General features: G+C 35.2%; 1 protein-coding gene across 4 annotated transcripts in view; it reads left to right on the plus strand.

Annotated features, from left to right (window-relative positions):
- The window catches only part of PPM1B (protein phosphatase, Mg2+/Mn2+ dependent 1B), a 93,524-nt gene that overhangs the window by 58,270 nt on the left and 17,983 nt on the right, over positions 1 to 17,271 (plus strand). For 3 of the 4 annotated variants that reach the window (XM_055539961.1, XM_055539962.1, XM_055539960.1), the window contains exons 2-5: positions 1,658 to 2,517; positions 11,219 to 11,336; positions 15,320 to 15,431; positions 15,821 to 15,878. In XM_055539961.1, the coding sequence (XP_055395936.1) occupies positions 1,672 to 2,517; positions 11,219 to 11,336; positions 15,320 to 15,431; positions 15,821 to 15,878 (1,134 nt within the window). In that variant the 5' untranslated portion in view covers positions 1,658 to 1,671. The remainder of the gene's footprint in view (positions 1 to 1,657; positions 2,518 to 11,218; positions 11,337 to 15,319; positions 15,432 to 15,820; positions 15,879 to 17,271) is intronic. The other variant, XM_055539963.1, reaches the window with a different exon arrangement.

A 17,271-nucleotide genomic window follows, 5' to 3' on the forward strand; every position in this document is an offset into this window, starting at 1 on the left:
TAAAACTTTGCCTTTTGAAAATTCATTTTAATAAACATTTGTATTTATATTAATAATTAGTACAGTATTATATATAATGAAAAGTTACAAGATTGCTACAGTTTACAAATATTATATGTGGTGGTTCATTGGGTTTTTAGGAATATATAGTTTTATTATAGTTAGGTAACAGTTACAGCTGAAAAAGAGCTCTCTCAAAGATACCTAGAGCCAAATAAAAGTAAGTTGATCTAGACTAGTATGTCTCAAAATGTGATTCTTAAGTCACCAGCATGCTTTTTAGAAAGCCCCATATAAAGTCTGCTGGGGGGCAGGGAAATGGGGGTGTGGAAATCTGCATTTTGAGCAAATACTAACAGCAAACATTTTGTGGTGTTTACTATGTCTCAGGAACTATTCTAAGCACTGCATATTAATGCTTTCTTCCCTGTCAGGTGTAGTGAGTGAGTGTCTCTCAGTCGTGTCTGACTCTGCGACCCCATGGACTGTAGCCTACCAGGCTCCTCCATCCATGGGATTTTCCAGGCACTAGTACTGGAGTGGGTTGTCATTTCCTTCTCCAGGGTATCTTCCCAACCCAGGGATCGAACCCAGGTCTCCCGCATTGTAGGTAGATGCTTTACCGTCTGAGCCACCACGGAAGTCAGGTGTAGATAATATTGTTATTATTCCCATTGACAGAGGAGGAATTTAAGGTATAACAGACTAAGAACCTTACTAAGGTCACACAACTCAGGAATCTTAGGGCCAGGCTTGTATATGGAAAACATATCAAGGCATTCGCATTCCCACTGCTCTAGTCCAGGCCATTTAAAATTGAAAAGATTTTATCCTAAAAGTGAAGTTGGGAGGATGGTGATGTGTAGTGGATTTCACAGTTCTCTCATGGGTAAAAGCAAAAGCACGTTTACTTTTTCACTCAGTAAAAGCACTGAGTAAAAGCTGTCCTAATGCCACTTCATGGATTGTAAACTCGGCAGTATTAAGTAGTTTGCTCTTCAGCACATCATTAAAGTTATATTTGTTTTTATGGGTTAATGGATTTCCGTTAGTCCAAGTAAAGTTCTTTATTTGATGTGCAGTACAACCTAGATGGGATCACATATTTGTAAAACTGAGATTTTGTTTTAATTAATTTTGGGGGTTGTCTTCAACATCTCTGGTGGGGGAATATACTTGATTATAACACTTACTTTTGGAAATCTTTCTAAAATGTATTAGCATACTTTTCTACATTAATGAGCAAGATGTTGCCAAGTTTTGAATATTCTCATTGTTCCATCTTACATATTGAACTCTCAAATTATAAATTGAATTAAAAAAAAACAGGTTTGTTTCTTGGTTTTCCTTTCTCCAACAACAGTGAGTGGTTTTCAGCTTGCTGCACATGCAGATCACTAGAGAGGCATTTTAAAAAAGATAATTTATTGGGTCCCACCCCTGGAGACTCAAGTGTGTAAGGATTGAGAAACCACTGTTATAGAAGAAGTATGTGTGGGGCAGTTTTCTTGGTTTCTTTTTGTTGTGGTTCCTGTAAGTTTTGATAATAATGAAAAATACACTTGAGATTAGGAGTTAACTAGAAAATAGATGAACTATTGTTGATAAATGCTCTTAATTTAAATATGTAACATCTACATTTTTTCCCCCCTTTCAGATTTATTACTAAACATGGGTGCATTTTTGGACAAACCCAAAACTGAGAAACATAATGCTCATGGTGCTGGGAATGGTTTACGTTACGGCCTGAGCAGCATGCAAGGATGGAGAGTGGAAATGGAAGATGCGCACACAGCTGTTGTAGGTATTCCGCACGGCTTGGAAGACTGGTCGTTTTTTGCAGTTTATGATGGTCACGCCGGATCCCGAGTAGCAAATTACTGCTCAACACACTTATTAGAACACATCACGAACAACGAAGACTTCAGGGCAGCTGGAAAGTCAGGATCTGCTCTTGAGCCTTCAGTGGAAAATGTCAAGAATGGTATCAGAACTGGCTTTTTGAAAATTGATGAATACATGCGTAACTTTTCAGACCTCAGAAATGGCATGGACAGGAGCGGTTCAACTGCAGTGGGAGTTATGATTTCACCTAAGCACATCTACTTCATCAACTGTGGCGATTCACGGGCTGTTCTGTATAGGAGTGGACAAGTCTGCTTTTCTACCCAAGATCACAAACCTTGCAACCCAAGGGAGAAAGAGCGAATCCAAAATGCAGGAGGCAGCGTAATGATACAGCGTGTTAATGGTTCATTAGCAGTGTCTCGTGCTCTGGGGGACTATGATTACAAGTGTGTTGATGGCAAGGGCCCAACAGAACAACTTGTTTCTCCAGAGCCTGAGGTTTATGAAATTTTAAGAGCAGAAGAGGATGAATTTATCATCTTGGCTTGTGATGGGATCTGGGATGTTATGAGTAATGAGGAGCTCTGTGAATTTGTTAAATCTAGGCTTGAGGTATCTGATGACCTGGAAAATGTGTGCAATTGGGTAGTGGACACTTGTTTACATAAGGTATGTAAGTCTTTTTTTGTTACAATTAAAATGCCCTATTAATATTTAAAAGGCATGGTAAGTAAGATTAAGCAAACTTTTTAAGTTTTAAAGCTTTTAATATTTTCATTAGGGAAGTCCTAACTAAGTCCTATGTATTTTAAAGTTATTCTCTTCCCCAGAAATGAAAATTTTTTTTTTTGCCATCCTCATTTGTCTAAACCTTCTAATTTGAAAATTAAGTTTAAAAAATTTATGACATTTATTGTCATTTAAGTGTTTTATGACTTGTTGTTGTGGCAGAGGCATCTATACACAATTGTGACTTGATTAAAATTCTCAACATTGGCAGTACCTGTCTTTTTTGGTTTGTTTAGGCCACTCGGCTTGTGGGATCTCAGTTTCCTAAGCAGGGATTGAACCCTGAGCCCAGGCATTGAAAGCCTGGAATCCTGATACTCTGCCATCAGGGAACTCCCATCAATAGCTGTCTTATGCCTGATTATGTAGCAGTTTCATAAAAAAAAAAAAAGAGAGCATGATTGTATATTAGATACACAAAAGATCAAGAACCACATAAAATATTGGAAGATATAACAGAAGCCTTAAACTAAGTAAAGTTTTATAATTTAGCTATGAGCCAACTAGCCTTACTAGCAGCTAAGACAGAAACTGAAGTGAGAGTTGTATATTTCTTATTCTGTAGTAGTAAAAGAAGCTTTTTCTAGCCATAAAACCTAAAAGGAATTTATTTATGTGTGACTCTGTGTAAATATGACATGGTGGATAATATCTTTTATAGGAGATAATCAAAATTCTTTCCATAGAGATGCCTTTATCATCCCCAATTAGAGAACCAAAGACTAGTATAAAATGCAATCTTGTTAAGAATTCCTGTGGAACACTAAAGTTTAATTTACATTTGCAATATTATATGAATCTTATTTCGATAGAGTAATAGAGAGGAGCATCCAAACTAACAGGTAATTAGCAATTTCCTTTAATGTCTTTAAAATATTCAGTAATTTCAAGTGGGCTTTTGACAGCATCTATATAGCAGTCAATTAGAATTTGAGTTATCTGACCAGAACCTAAAATATGTAAGTATTCTGTGACTCTGATTGAAGAAGGTATCAGGACAAAACTAACCTTTGGTTATGTGATGTAAAGATTTTGACTGACTGACTCTGTCTAGATTAGAGCCACTCTATTTCCTCACCGTGTAAGTTGCTGTGAAAGATACAAGCATAGCCAGGAAGTTTCTCTAAAGGTCTCTGGGTCTATGGAAATACTCAGGTTTTGTTGAAGTATCTATTACTTTTCCATAGGGTGGGAAGAGGCACCTTCAAAAAGAGAAAAGGGCTGGTGTTTCCAGCTTTTTTCTTGATGGTATCTCTAGTACTCTGCTGTTTGTGTGTTTGGTTTTAAAGCATGTTGTATCTTTTTTGCTTCTCTGGATGAATTAAGTACAGAAATATTGATGGTTGTCAATGATCAAATAGTAAGTTGTTCTAAAATTGTCTCTCTCCTTGGACTCTATATGGAGAAATTCTGACGTGGCTTTTTGAGACGAAAGCAGGCATGTGTTTTTTTGTTTTTTTTTTTTTTTGCCTAACTGGGAACTGAAAACTGTGTTTTCCCCAATTATTTAAAACAAAAAGTTTATTGAAAAAAAGGCCAGATAATATAGGGTGTATATGTATATTTTAAGGTGATACAGAATATGTAAAGGAACGCTTGAAAATTTTGCCACCGACCTAAGTGGGCTATTGTCTTAATTGTGGTATTTATTTTTTTCATCTTTTTTGCCTGCCTTGAATGTGTATATTTTTATAAAAAGGAATTCATTATACTTGTTATTCTGCAGTCTGCTTTTTAATTCAACAGTGTATTGTAGAGAGATCTCCATGTCTGTATCTGTTGATCAAAATCATTTTTCATGGTTGTGTAGCAGAATGACACGTAGTTTTGAGGGGATAGCCAGAAATCTATTATGTCTGTAATTTAGAGTAAGGAGAGAAGTTTGTATTCTGGAGAAACTGCACAGTCTCTTTCCTATAAATGACATTAGTTTTCAGGAATTTTGACCCAGCCATTTTGAATGGGGTTTAAATGATTCTGGTGGTGTATCTTCCTTTGATGGTTTTTATTGGTTTAAAGTGATTAAATATTTTTGTTGATGGTGTTAAACGATTCTAGGCAGAATCTTAGAAATGATAAATGATAGTAAAGAGGGACAGGGGTTGGAATGCCAAATCTCTGTTTTGAATTTAGTTGAATGAAGTTGACCGTCTAGTGCCTTTGAATGAAGTTACATTTACATTGAAATCAGTTTTGAGATGCCTATCTAGCTCTTTTGTGTTGAAATGGAATAGAGGTGAATTTTTTGAATCACCACATGCGACTTAAGGAATTAAATAAAGCTCTTATCCATTCCTGTTTTTCTGACTCCATAATACTGTCCTTCTACTAGTTTATATTGTAAAGCCACCAGTTAGCAATGTTTAAAACACTAGGATTAAAATAGAACATATAATTGCTTTTAATTTAGTCTGAAAGATTGAATCTAAATTTTAAAATCCATGGAAAGCGTGTTGGCCAGTGCTTGCCCTGAGCAGTTGCTCAGTAGGTATTAGCTGATTTTTTGTGTGTGTGTGGTAGAATAAATTTTAAAACATTTTTTTAAATTAATTTTTTACTGGAGTAGAGTTCATTTACAGTGTTCTGTTAGTTTCTGCTGTATAACAAAGTGAATCTAGTTGCCTGTTTTATATATGCTGCTGCTAAGTCGCTTCAGTCGTGTCCAACTCTGTGCGACCCCATGGACTGAAGCCTACCAGGCTCCTCCGTCCATGGCATTTTCCAGGCAAGAGTACTGGAGTGGGGTGCCATCGCCTTCTCCTTGTTTTATATATAGTAGTGTGTATATGGAGAAGGCGATGGCACCCCAGTCCAGTACTCTTGTCTGGAAAATCGCATGGACGGAGGAGCCTGATGCGCTGCAGTCCATGGGGTCTCGAAGAGTCAGACACGACTGAGTTGACTTCACTTTCACTTTTCACTTTCATGCATTGGAGAAGGCAATGGCAACCCACTCCAGTGTTCTTGCCTGGAGAATCCCAGGGACGGGGGAGCCTGGTGGGCTGCCTTCTGTGGGGTCGCACAGAGTCGGACATGACTGAAGCGACTTAGCAGCAGCAGCAGTGTGTATATGTCAATCCCAGTCTCCTAGTTTATCCCTCCCCCCTTCCCTTAACAAGCTCTAAGTTTGTTTTCTGTGGCTCAATTTCTGTTTTGTGAATAGTTTCATTTGTACTTTTTTTTTTTTTTTGATTCCACATATAAGCAATTGTTGATATGTCTTTCTGTCTGAGTTATTTCACTTAGTATGAAATAAGTATACTCTAGGTCCAGGTGTTAGCTGCTTTAGGAGAAAGTGTGAATGGAGTAGATTGAATTTTTAACTAGATGCTTTTAAGATTTTTTCTGATAATAGATTTAAGTTAAGTGTTGGGAATTTCTTGATGATCCACTGCTTATAACTTGGCATTTTCATTGCCAGGGCCTGGGTTTGATTCCTGGTCAGGGAACTTAAGATCCTGCAAGCCTTGGGGCTCAGCTATATATAAATAAATAAATGTTAAAATTTTCTAACACTTTTAACATTTGTCATTCCCTAATAGTTTACAGGGATTTTTATATGTTAACTCACGAAATGTTGGGATATTATGATAACCATCGTAATCACAGTAGTATCAATAAATTGCTTTTTATGAGCCATATGCTATTTTAAGCACTTTTTACACATTTTAATTTATTTAATTTTCACAACAACTGTAACAGGTAGCTAGCATTATTGTTTATGATGGTCATTTTTCAGAATTGCTATTCAGCAATATGAAGCTACAAGAGTTGGATGATTCTGGTCAGGTATTACCCTATTTAGATAATTAACTCTAGGGGAAAATGGTCCCTAAGGAAGCAGCTTTTCCATTTTATTGCCAGTGCTGGTAGCATTTCTGGTGTTTATGCTAACTAATTTCCAGTTGCATAGAATAAGTGAAAGTGTCAGTCGTTCGGTTGTGTCTGACTCTGTGACACGTGGACTGTAGCCCACTAGGCTCCTCTGTCATGGGATTCTCCAGGTAAGAATACTGGAGTGGGTTGCCGTTCTCTTCTCCAGGGAATCTTCCCAACCCAGGGATCAAACCCAGGTCTCCTACATTGCAGGCAGATTCTTTACTGTCTGAGCCACCAGGGAAGCCCGTGGAATAGAATATGTAATAGCCATTTGCATGGCCTTTATAATAATTTTATAGATCACATTCATTTTATTCATCCTCATAGTAACCTTCTGAGGGGAACAAAGGAAAAATTTTTATTTCCAATTTGTAAGTAAGGAAATGGAGGTTTGTCATAAAAGACTTTTTTTAATAAAGAAAGCTGTAAGTCAGATATTTGATGAATTTTGAAGCAGAGTCTACAATTCAAGCTTTCTGAGTTAAGCTTTTCATGTATGTTACCAAAGTTTCCCACTAGATTTGATGAAAAAAATTTTTCCCAAGGGAAACTTTTAAGACCTTTCTTTTCTTTTTTCAGTAATTACAAAATAAAAAAATTTTTAAACAAAATGATATTTGAAGTGAAGTTATTAATCTTTATGTCTCTCCTTGTCAGTCTCATTCCCTTTAGGTAGCCACTGTTTACAGTTTGTTATATATCCTGCCAAATAATTCTCTGTGTTTATTCATAAAAATAGAAGTATAAAAAGTAGGGTCATGTATGCATGTTACTTTGCTAGCTCTTTGTTTTTCTTAATCATAAAAGTCAATATTTGTTCAAGTTTTTAAAAAATATAATTTGATTTCCTTTAATCAAAAATCTATATACCACCTATTAGAAGCTTATTTATTTTAAAGAATGAGATATAATACCTGATAATTGGATTATGTTGAGGGAAATTAATAACATTTTCCAAAGGCAATATCAATCTAAGTCATTGATAAAACATGGAAAAATGTACTTCTGTACCCCTTAAAATAGTTGTTTAACCCTAAACTTGGGAGCTTTTTGAGTATAGTTTTCAGAAAATGTAATCATAAACAATGCAAAAGTAGACATAGATAATATTAGAGTGGAGTGTGGCTGGGTTTTTTGAAGTATGGAAGATAAGGATGTAAAAATACAGTATATGTAATGTAGAAATTCCGAAACTTTCTTTGTTGATGGTGTCTGAATATCTCAGTAAGTTTTTTTGTAGTGCTACTTAACCATATTAATATCTAACAGTTATAAGTATTAAGTAGTTAGATCCAAACTTAATGAGTGTACAAATAATATTTAACAAAATAATACACATACATGGAAAAACATTTATTCCATTCTTTTAAAAACAATAATCGCATAATATGATATGCTTGCACCTGTTGGATATGGCACAACTTCTCAAGCCTTGGAATCATTGGATAGTGCCACCCTTGGAGGACTTGACTTTAATCACAATAACTCCTAGAACCTCCGCTTTGGGAAAAGAGAATGTCATTGAGAGGACTATAGCGCTATCTAATGTTAAAAGTGTGAACTACCTCAAACTAGTTTGGAGTGTTCACAGATACTGAATATTGCTATGTCCTTCCCTCCCTCATTTAGAGTATCTCTGAGGACATTTGGCTTCCTGGGGCTTTTTGGTACCGTGTTTAGAACCACAGTTTCAGTATTACAACATAGGCTCTTTGGAACCAGACAGCTTGGTTTTGAGTTGTGCTCTGCCACTTGGTGCAAAGCATGGGTTTCTTCATTTTATAAAATAGAGATAGTAATATCTTCTTCATGGAATTGCTAAGAATATAGCTTTTGGAAAGTGCATGAACAGTATCTGGTTTACAGTCCTCAATAAATTTTAGTTCTGTTATGACAATTATGAAATGAAGAGGTAAATTTGTGCAAAGGGAAATATAGGTTCAAGAGAAGGGAATGGTGGGAGAGTTGAGTGTTTTAGAAAGGAAGTAATGATAGCCTTCATCTTTCTTGGGTAGGTGGAAATTTGGGCTATTCCTTAAAATTGGCTGTTTTGAACACTGTAAATGTAATAACTACAGTGAGTGGCAGATTTTAAAAAATTTATTTAAAGAATTACAACTTTGTAGTATAAGATTCTGTTCACAGACCATTTCATATGCTGTGTTCAGGACTTGATCCAGAATGCTTCAGAAGCATGCAACATTCAACTTTAAAACTAACAGCATCAAATTATTTTCTGATTAATTTTAGATACCCTTACTTATGGCAGGGGCACTGGTTATTTTGATCTGTTGTTGTTCAGTCGCTTAGTCATGTCTGTTCTTTGCAGCTCCATGAACTGCAGCACGCCAAGCTTTTGACCCATAACTATCTATTAAAATAGTTCTGATTCCTTTAAGTACTGCTGCTGTGCTGTTGTCATAAAAATGAAAAGGAGCTGAAGTCATCAGTTTTTAAACAGCAGGCTGATTGCTGTAATTGTTCAAGTTGATTTTTGCATATTTCATTAGTGGACTTTACAAAAAAATGTATACTGATTATGCAAGGATGATTTATCTCTAGAAAACTAAAGAGTCATAAAAGAAAGGCTCTTTTTCAATTGCTATATAAATTGCTATATAAAAATTAATGAAGTACACCCATACTTTGTATTTAGGGGAAGATCATCTTTATGTACGGAGAAGGCAATGGCACCCCACTCCAGTACTCTTGCCTGAAAAATCCAAGGGACGGGGGAGCCTGGTGGGCTGCCGTCTGTGGGGTCGCACAGAGTCAGACACAACTGAAGCAACTTAGCACAGTAGTAGCGTCTTTATGTAGAAATAGAAATACCATCGTTGAAATGACACATGCTGAGATGTTTATGTAAATTATTTTCTTTAAATATCTTCAGGTACTTAAACTTCTTGAAATTATCTTTTAGTTAATTTTCCAAATAATAGGACGTATGTTTTATAACTTATAAAAATCTAATGGAAATTATATATATATGATAGATTAAGAATGGGTAAACAACGCTCATACTGTTGTTAACAAAATAGAGAGTAGAAGAAACTGGATTTCTAAAAATGTAAGGTGTTAATTCTGTTTATTCATAAAATTGCTTTAAAAAGTCATTGGTATTCATGTGATGCTTGATTCTTGAATATCTATGGTATAAAGAGTTTTCCTGACCCGAATTTACATGGTAAATCCTGATTCCTATTCCTATGGGATGTATTGCTGTTTGGAATCATAGGATGTATATGTGGGATGTGTGTGTGTATATCTTCATATATATGTGTGTGTGTGTGCACGTGATGATATATATATTCATATAGCCATTGTAGTTTTTTTTTTTTTTTGCCACACCACATGGCATGTGGATCTTAGTTCCCCAACCAAGGATTGAATCCATACCCCCTGCATTGGAAACGCAGAATCTTAACCACTGGACCATCAGGAAGTGCCCGCCAGTGTATACTAGGTCATTATGAAAGTTTTGGTGGGTTTCATTAAGTGATAAAATTCATTTGGGCCAGTTTGGAAATCCTGATTTTTTTCCCCCCAGATATTAAGAATTTATATATTCATGATGATTCTTTCTATTAAAGCATAAGAATTTGTACAGAGAATTACTGTTTTCGAAGTCTTCTTGAGACAACCTATACTGCCTTCAAACTTTGCTCCATTGAGGTTTAGCAGAAGTTTTTCAAGGCCTACCTGTGTTTGACTGTGTCATGTGGGTCCCCAAAAGGTGGCAAGTCTTAACCAAAGAGTGCTCACCTAGATTCTGACCATGATGACTGAAAAGAGTAGAATGGGTATGTTTTTGGCTCTCTTCATTTGGGTTGGCAAATCCCACCTCCATTGACTTAATTTTTGAGAGTGGTAAATAGAAAAAAAAAAGAAGTTAAAAAAAGATCACTATTCTAAGAACAGTTTCATTTGGTTTTAAGAAATTCAGTAAAAGTAATATACCTTTAAGAAACTGTTTTAACTTTATTGCTTGTAGTCTTGTAATAGAGTAGTATATATCCCGTGTTTCCTTTTTGATATAGATCTTTTGTGATGGTGTGATTAAAAAGGTAGCAGTAAAATTTGTCCTTCAATTAGTAGTTTTAGCTGCTCTCTCCAAATCCTGACACTAACTGTCTGATGTCATTTCTTCAAAAGTTATTTCATCTGACTGCAGTGTATCTGTTTGATCATTGGTACTATACCCTTAGAACAGTTTCCAGTTTAACTTTTTTCTCTGCTTGTTTAGTTTAGTGTCTTGGGTATCCTAATAATCCCCAGTTTTCATCCATGTCAGTTTAGTAGAGTTTCAATAGCATTGCTCCAATGCAGGTTAATTAGCTAGGGGGGAAAATGCGTATTTTCTTTGGGAGGATGCATTTTGGGCTTAAGTCACTTTGGGAATATGCAGTCTTGAGTGGGAAACAGAGTTTTTAGAAGATTTAATATGCATGAAGATACCTTCATTTCTCAAGTAGTGGAATGGACGTAGATAAGAAGAGGTGCATAGATTCAGAAATCATAAAATAATTACGATCTACCCATACCTAAGAGTCCTTGTTTCTTCAGGGTGCACTTCAAATAGTTCTTTGAAAATGAATGTGTTGAAGGTGTACATTCTGGATGATTAAATAATTGCTTAAAGTAAATAATAGTTGATAGACTGTAGAAGTATAATTTTTATTTTCTTTTTTTTAATATACAGGGAAGTCGAGATAACATGAGTATTGTACTAGTTTGCTTTTCAAATGCTCCCAAGGTCTCAGATGAAGCAATGAGAAAAGACTCAGAGTTGGATAAGTACTTGGAATCACGGGTGGAAGGTAAGAAAGATGCTTTTTTTTTTTTTTAGAAGAAGCAAAAGTATTATTCCTTGTTTGTCAAATCTTTTAAAACTTCCTATAGATTTTGGACTAAAAGTCCATTATTCAGGAATGAGAGAGGGGAAAGCTAGTCTCCTTAACTTCAACATAATTTGCTAATTGTTTGGGTTTATATCTGTTGTTTACATATGTTCCACCTATTCTTTTCCCTTTTTTCTTCCCTTTTGGGGTTAATCAGTATTTTTTATTTGAGTTAATCCCTGCATTTGCTCATTAGTTATACTTTCTTTGAAATATTCATTTAGTGGTTACCCTGATAGAGAATACATTTTAGAGTCTATGGCAGGATCTCTGGTTTAATACTTTAGTTTTATATGTGCTACTTTTCAGATATAAAATTATTTTACATGAAGTTACACATGTTGGTCTTATTTATTTTGCCTCAATGTCATTCTTACAAAGTTCTTTCCTCAATTCAGGGTTACTTTTTTCTTTTTTTTTTAACAAAATACAAAATTTTATTTTATATTTTTTAAACTATTTTATATTGGAGTAAAGTTGATTAACAATATTGTGATATTTTCAGATACACAGCAGAGTGTACTTATACATGTATCTATTCTTTTTCAATTCTTTTCCCATTTTAAGTTGTTACATAATATTGAGTAGCAAGTTCAGGGTTACATATTTACCTATATTTTTTCCTAACACCTTATGGCTTAATCATTATTACTTTTCAATAGTAAATTTGAATGATATAATTATGGTGTGGTCAGCTTGTTGAATTTGGCCTATTTATGAGTCATGTTTTAGATGTATAGTAGCTATAGTAATTGGTAAAAGTTTTGAAATGCAAAGATTGGTGATTTCAAATGTGTAATTACCAAAAGAAAACTACATTCTTTTGCAGATTTGGTGGCGAGGGACTGATTCATCTTTTCTAGCTTTACAGTTGTCTGCACATCCTAAACATTTTTTTGTTGTTGGTCTGCAATTTCTTCAACCCTGAACTGTCAGTGAAGTTGTGTTTTCAGCGAAGTGGAGAGATAAGGAACATGTGAAAACACTTGGAAGACCATGTCAGAAGCATTCGTTCCTGTTGATAATGTCATAATTATGAAGAGAAGCTGTTTATAGGAGTTTTTAGTAACATACATTTTCTGAAAGGTCGAGTGTGTTGGGGTGGGAGGTTGCTGGCTCAAATTTGTCAGAAGACGAGGAAGAGTTTCTTATTGTCCAATTTCCTTGTTGACAAAAAAAGCTAGATAGTTTTCATTTGGGGAAGAACTCTAAAATTTGGTCGATTACATGTTATATGATCTTGACCAACTTGCCTAATCTCTCTTAAGGCTCCAGTTTCTTTATTGTGAACTAAGGGTGAAAACACCAACCACACAGTTTGTTTTAAATAAATGAGATAACTTTGTTAAATACTTGGTGATGTGCCTAGCACACAAGTCTGCAGCAAACTGTAGCTTTTATTAACTCTTATGTAACAGCTAAATTTTAATTTCTTAAATGTGTGGTCAGTTCAGCTCAATGTGGGTTGTTAAATTTTAATATTAATTTTATTTTGTATGATTTTAAACTATCCAAAAGATATGTTATATGGCAGATATAACAAATATGTATTAATATGATGTGATCTTGGGGCCTGTGGCACACACTTGATTATAATCACTCAATCAAAAAACTCTTTAAAATCCTTGAAAAAGCAGCCACTACAGATCAATATGCCTTGGTACCTAACTTCTTTTTTTAGAAGCAGTTGTTCTTCAAGAGCACTATATTTCTGTTAGGGTTTAAAGTCATGTAATCTGATATTAGAATTTTGAGGTGAAAGCGTTTTGGTATATTGGCAAGTCTGTGTATGTGTTTTTATTGGGTGTGCAGAGGAGAGGTATAATGTTAAATAGTCTTTAACCTAAATTGATTAGATATCTGGTGAATGCCTTCTGTATGTATTCATTACTTCAGCAATCCTTGAGCATGTGAGTCACTGGGAAGGTAGCAGAAAACAAAGCAAATGTGTTCCTGATCTCATGGAGTTTATAATCTAGTGGAGACCAGTGTGTGTGTGTGTGTGTGTGTGTGTGTGTGTGTGTGTGTGTGTGTATTTTTTTTAATAGGAGAAAACAGAACAGTAGGCAGACAGTAGCAAGGAATATTGGTTAGGAAGGTCTTTTTGAGGAAAAACATTTAAGCAGATGACTGTATATGGGAAAGAGTGGCTATTTGGGGAAAGAACATTCCAGCAAAGGGAGCAATAAGAACTGAGGAGTGAATGTGCTTAGAGTGTATGACTGGACTAGAAAGAGCTGGTAGAAAAGTGAAAGACTAGGAGAAATTGCTAACGAGCAGATCATGTACTACTCTGCAGACGCAAATGAGGACTTTGGACTTTATTTAAATAGTGTTGGGAAGTCATGGAAGATGTTGGGTGCAAGAGTAACATGATCTGACTTTTTAAAGGACCTCTCTCTGTTGCTCTGTGAAGAAGAGATTGTAAAGAGAGACAGGAGAGAGGAAACCAAGAGACCAGTTAGAAATCATGCGTTGAAGCAGGTGACAGGTGGTGGGGGAGGATTGGATTGCAGAGGTACCAGTGGTATGTGAAAGTTAGTTGGTGAAGTGCTAGACTGCAGTGGGTTTGGGTTAGGGGAGATTGTCCCTCATGCCACATATGGCAATGTCTGGAGACAGATTTGGTCTCATAAAAGAGAGGGTGCCACTGACATCCAGTGAGTGAGGCCAGAATGTTCCTTAACATTCTGCAGTGCACAGGACAACCTTCACAGCAAAAAATTGTCTAAAACATCTGTAGTGCTGAAGTTGAGAATTCTTGGACTACAGAGATAGAGTGTAAGGTAGAAATACACAGTCATGCCTTCATGAAGTTTACAGTATGTAATCTACTAAATATCATGTATAGTGGGAGTATCTAGCAACACTCCTATCCAGGCATGGGTCAGAGAAGGATCTGAGAAAGTTACACATGAGGTTGAAACATGAAGGATGAATACACTTTAACCATGCAAAAGTGTTAGTTGAATAGGTTTAAAAAGTGTTTCAGACCAAGGGAGGAAATACATGTGAAAATCTAGACTTCTTTGACTAGCTCCTTTGGCAATATAGCTAGGGGTTCGGGGCAGAGTTGAATAGGAGCAGAGTTGAATAAAAAGTTAAGGTCATGGTCCTTGTGAGGGATGCATGGTAAACCGTTTGTATTTAGCCTCTTGAGGGCTGCTTAGGACACTGCTTTGTTGTTGATTTAAAAGTAAGTTTGCCGTTGTCTGATTTTTCAAGAAGTTTATTGTCTTGATACTGGCCAGATAAATCATGCCTTAAGAATCTGTTTTCTGGAAATTGTAAATATAAATGAAACATATAAATGTTTTATTTTGTTAGAGTATTAGCAAATTCTGAGATTTATTTTCCTTTTTTGTTTTAAATAAATTGTACCTGGTGAAAATAATAAAGCAATGGATTCATAAAGGCAAAAATAAATAGATTATAGAATATACTGTTTAGACAAAAACCTATAAAGCAAATTTTAATCTTCCCTTATAATCCTTATCCTTCTATTGCTTTTCTTTTCCTGTAATTATAGCATATAATATATGATATATTATATTTATATATAATATATATATAAATATATATATATAAATAATGTATTTTCATATAAAAAATGTGTTTCCATGTGGCTGTGCCTTGTTCATAGGGATCATTGTAGTGATTATAAGCCATTTCACTCAGTGGCTATTCTGAAGTTTTCTTAACTGTTCCTTTATTGGACATTTAATGTTCCAGTTTTTGCTTTTATGAATAATGCTAGAATGAGTATATATATATGCAAGTAACTTTTTATCTTACCTTTTTTTGTTCCTTGTGTGATAGTATTGCCAAGTAGTACCTCTTGTTTCACTTTGTGAATTCTGAGTTATCACATTAATTCAGGAACTCTTCTTAAAAACCTGCAGAAATTATGGAGAAGTCTGGTGAGGAAGGGATGCCTGATCTTGCCCACGTCATGCGCATCTTGTCTGCAGAAAATATCCCAAATTTGCCTCCTGGGGGAGGTCTTGCTGGCAAGTAAGTAGAACAAAAAGAACTAATTTTGACTTCATTTATAATTAGTAATTAAATAATTTGGGGTTAGAAGTACATCAATTATCTAAAGATGAAATGGGTTGACAATTCTTATACTAGAAAAGAACATTTAAATTTCATCCAAAAGATTTTCTTTTTAAGACATTATTTATTATATTCTTTGGGGCTGAGTATCCTTCTTCCCTTAGTAAATGAGAACAGATGGATTGTGCAGGATCAAATTCTGAGTGAAATGCAGAAACTGTTCTTGGCAGGTATTTATTGGGGCGGTTAATTTTTGACTGTAGTCAAGATATATGAAGTATTATTTTAAATATGCAGAAGCTTAATAACTATGTAATTTAATAAAACTAAAGCATAATTTTTTTTAGGCGCCATGTTATTGAAGCTGTTTATAGTAGGCTGAATCCACATAGAGAAAGTGATGGGGTAAGTTTTATTTTATTTCTTAAGTATTTTAAATAATCTTATTATATAAACAGTGGCTATAAATATACATATATACAATGACTGTTTTTCATTTTAAAGAGTCAGTTAAAGTTTAAGGAGATGTATTGAAGTGGAAGATAGAGCTAAAGTTCTGTTTTGTAGATAGGTCTGTTGTCATTTAATGGGCATCAAATACCTCTTTGTGTGGGCTGTACTTATTTCTTCCCTGTGTGTCTTGCCTTTCCTTCTCCTTCTCCCTTAAATCTTAATTTTGAGGCAAACAAAGAATGTGCTTTTAAATGTGTCCATTTCTCCTCCAGCAGGCTGCTGCCATCACTGCAAGTTAGTGATCGTGATCAGACTAGACCTTTCAGACTCTTATTTTATAGACTAGACCTTTCAGTGCCTCTTTTGTGCCCAGTTGAACACCTGAGAATAATTGCATTCTAGCCTTCTTGTTGTGCTCTGGGTATATATGTTGAACTGGGATGACCATTTTTTGTTGTACTCTGCTGTGCTTCATCAGAGCAAAACTCTTTGTCCCTTTGCCTCCCTTAGAAAAAATACTGATGAACTGCTCCTCTGTAGGTTTTTGATTTTATTTTAATACTAGTACTAGGAGGCCAAACAGTAGCCTTTAAAAAAAAAATAACTGCCCTAAATTTCAAAGTTAGTAATTCAAATAATGTTTTCTCATAGAGTTTTCAAGTTTTCAGACATCTAAAACGGAACAATTTGATTTTAACATGTATGCCTCAAAGATTTAGGAGAGCCAAACTTAGTACTAAAACTTATTGAGAGGAAATAGCCTCTATGCTCCAGCTCCTCTTGGCAGGTCTTGAGAGACCACTATCGGCCACTGGTAGTAATTATGTGTCATTTTAATTGCATTATTTTCCAGGCTTCATTATTGCACAGCAATATCATATAATTTCTTTTTTCTTAGCAATAAAAGTTACATTGACTAAAAGGGAAATTTTTACAACTAATGCATTTCAGTTACCTGAATAAAATTATACTATATATTGCTAATAACAGAATTTATACCTGGGTTTAGAGCAGTGATTCTGAGACTTTCTTTTGTGTCAGGTACCTCTAAAGTATTCAGAATTGTGTCCAAAGCTGTGGAAATTAATATAAGAATAAAGATAACATCATCTGATGCATTTAGACAACTCCAAACCAAACAAGTGAGGATAGGATGTCAAGAAAATGGTGGTAGTTGGGAGGTAAAGAGAGCCTTACCTCTTCAGCTAGATTATAGGTTCCACGTAGCAGCCACTACCAAGGTTGGAGGAACTAAGCCCTCAAGTAGTTATTGATTCATTATTAGCCACATAATTACTTTGTTCCCTCACATGTTTTAAAATGCAGCCCCAGTGTGTAATCTGAA

The sequence above is a fragment of the Bubalus kerabau genome, chromosome 11 (genome assembly GCF_029407905.1).
Source record: "Bubalus kerabau isolate K-KA32 ecotype Philippines breed swamp buffalo chromosome 11, PCC_UOA_SB_1v2, whole genome shotgun sequence".
In the NCBI taxonomy this organism is placed as follows: Eukaryota; Metazoa; Chordata; class Mammalia; order Artiodactyla; family Bovidae; genus Bubalus; species Bubalus kerabau.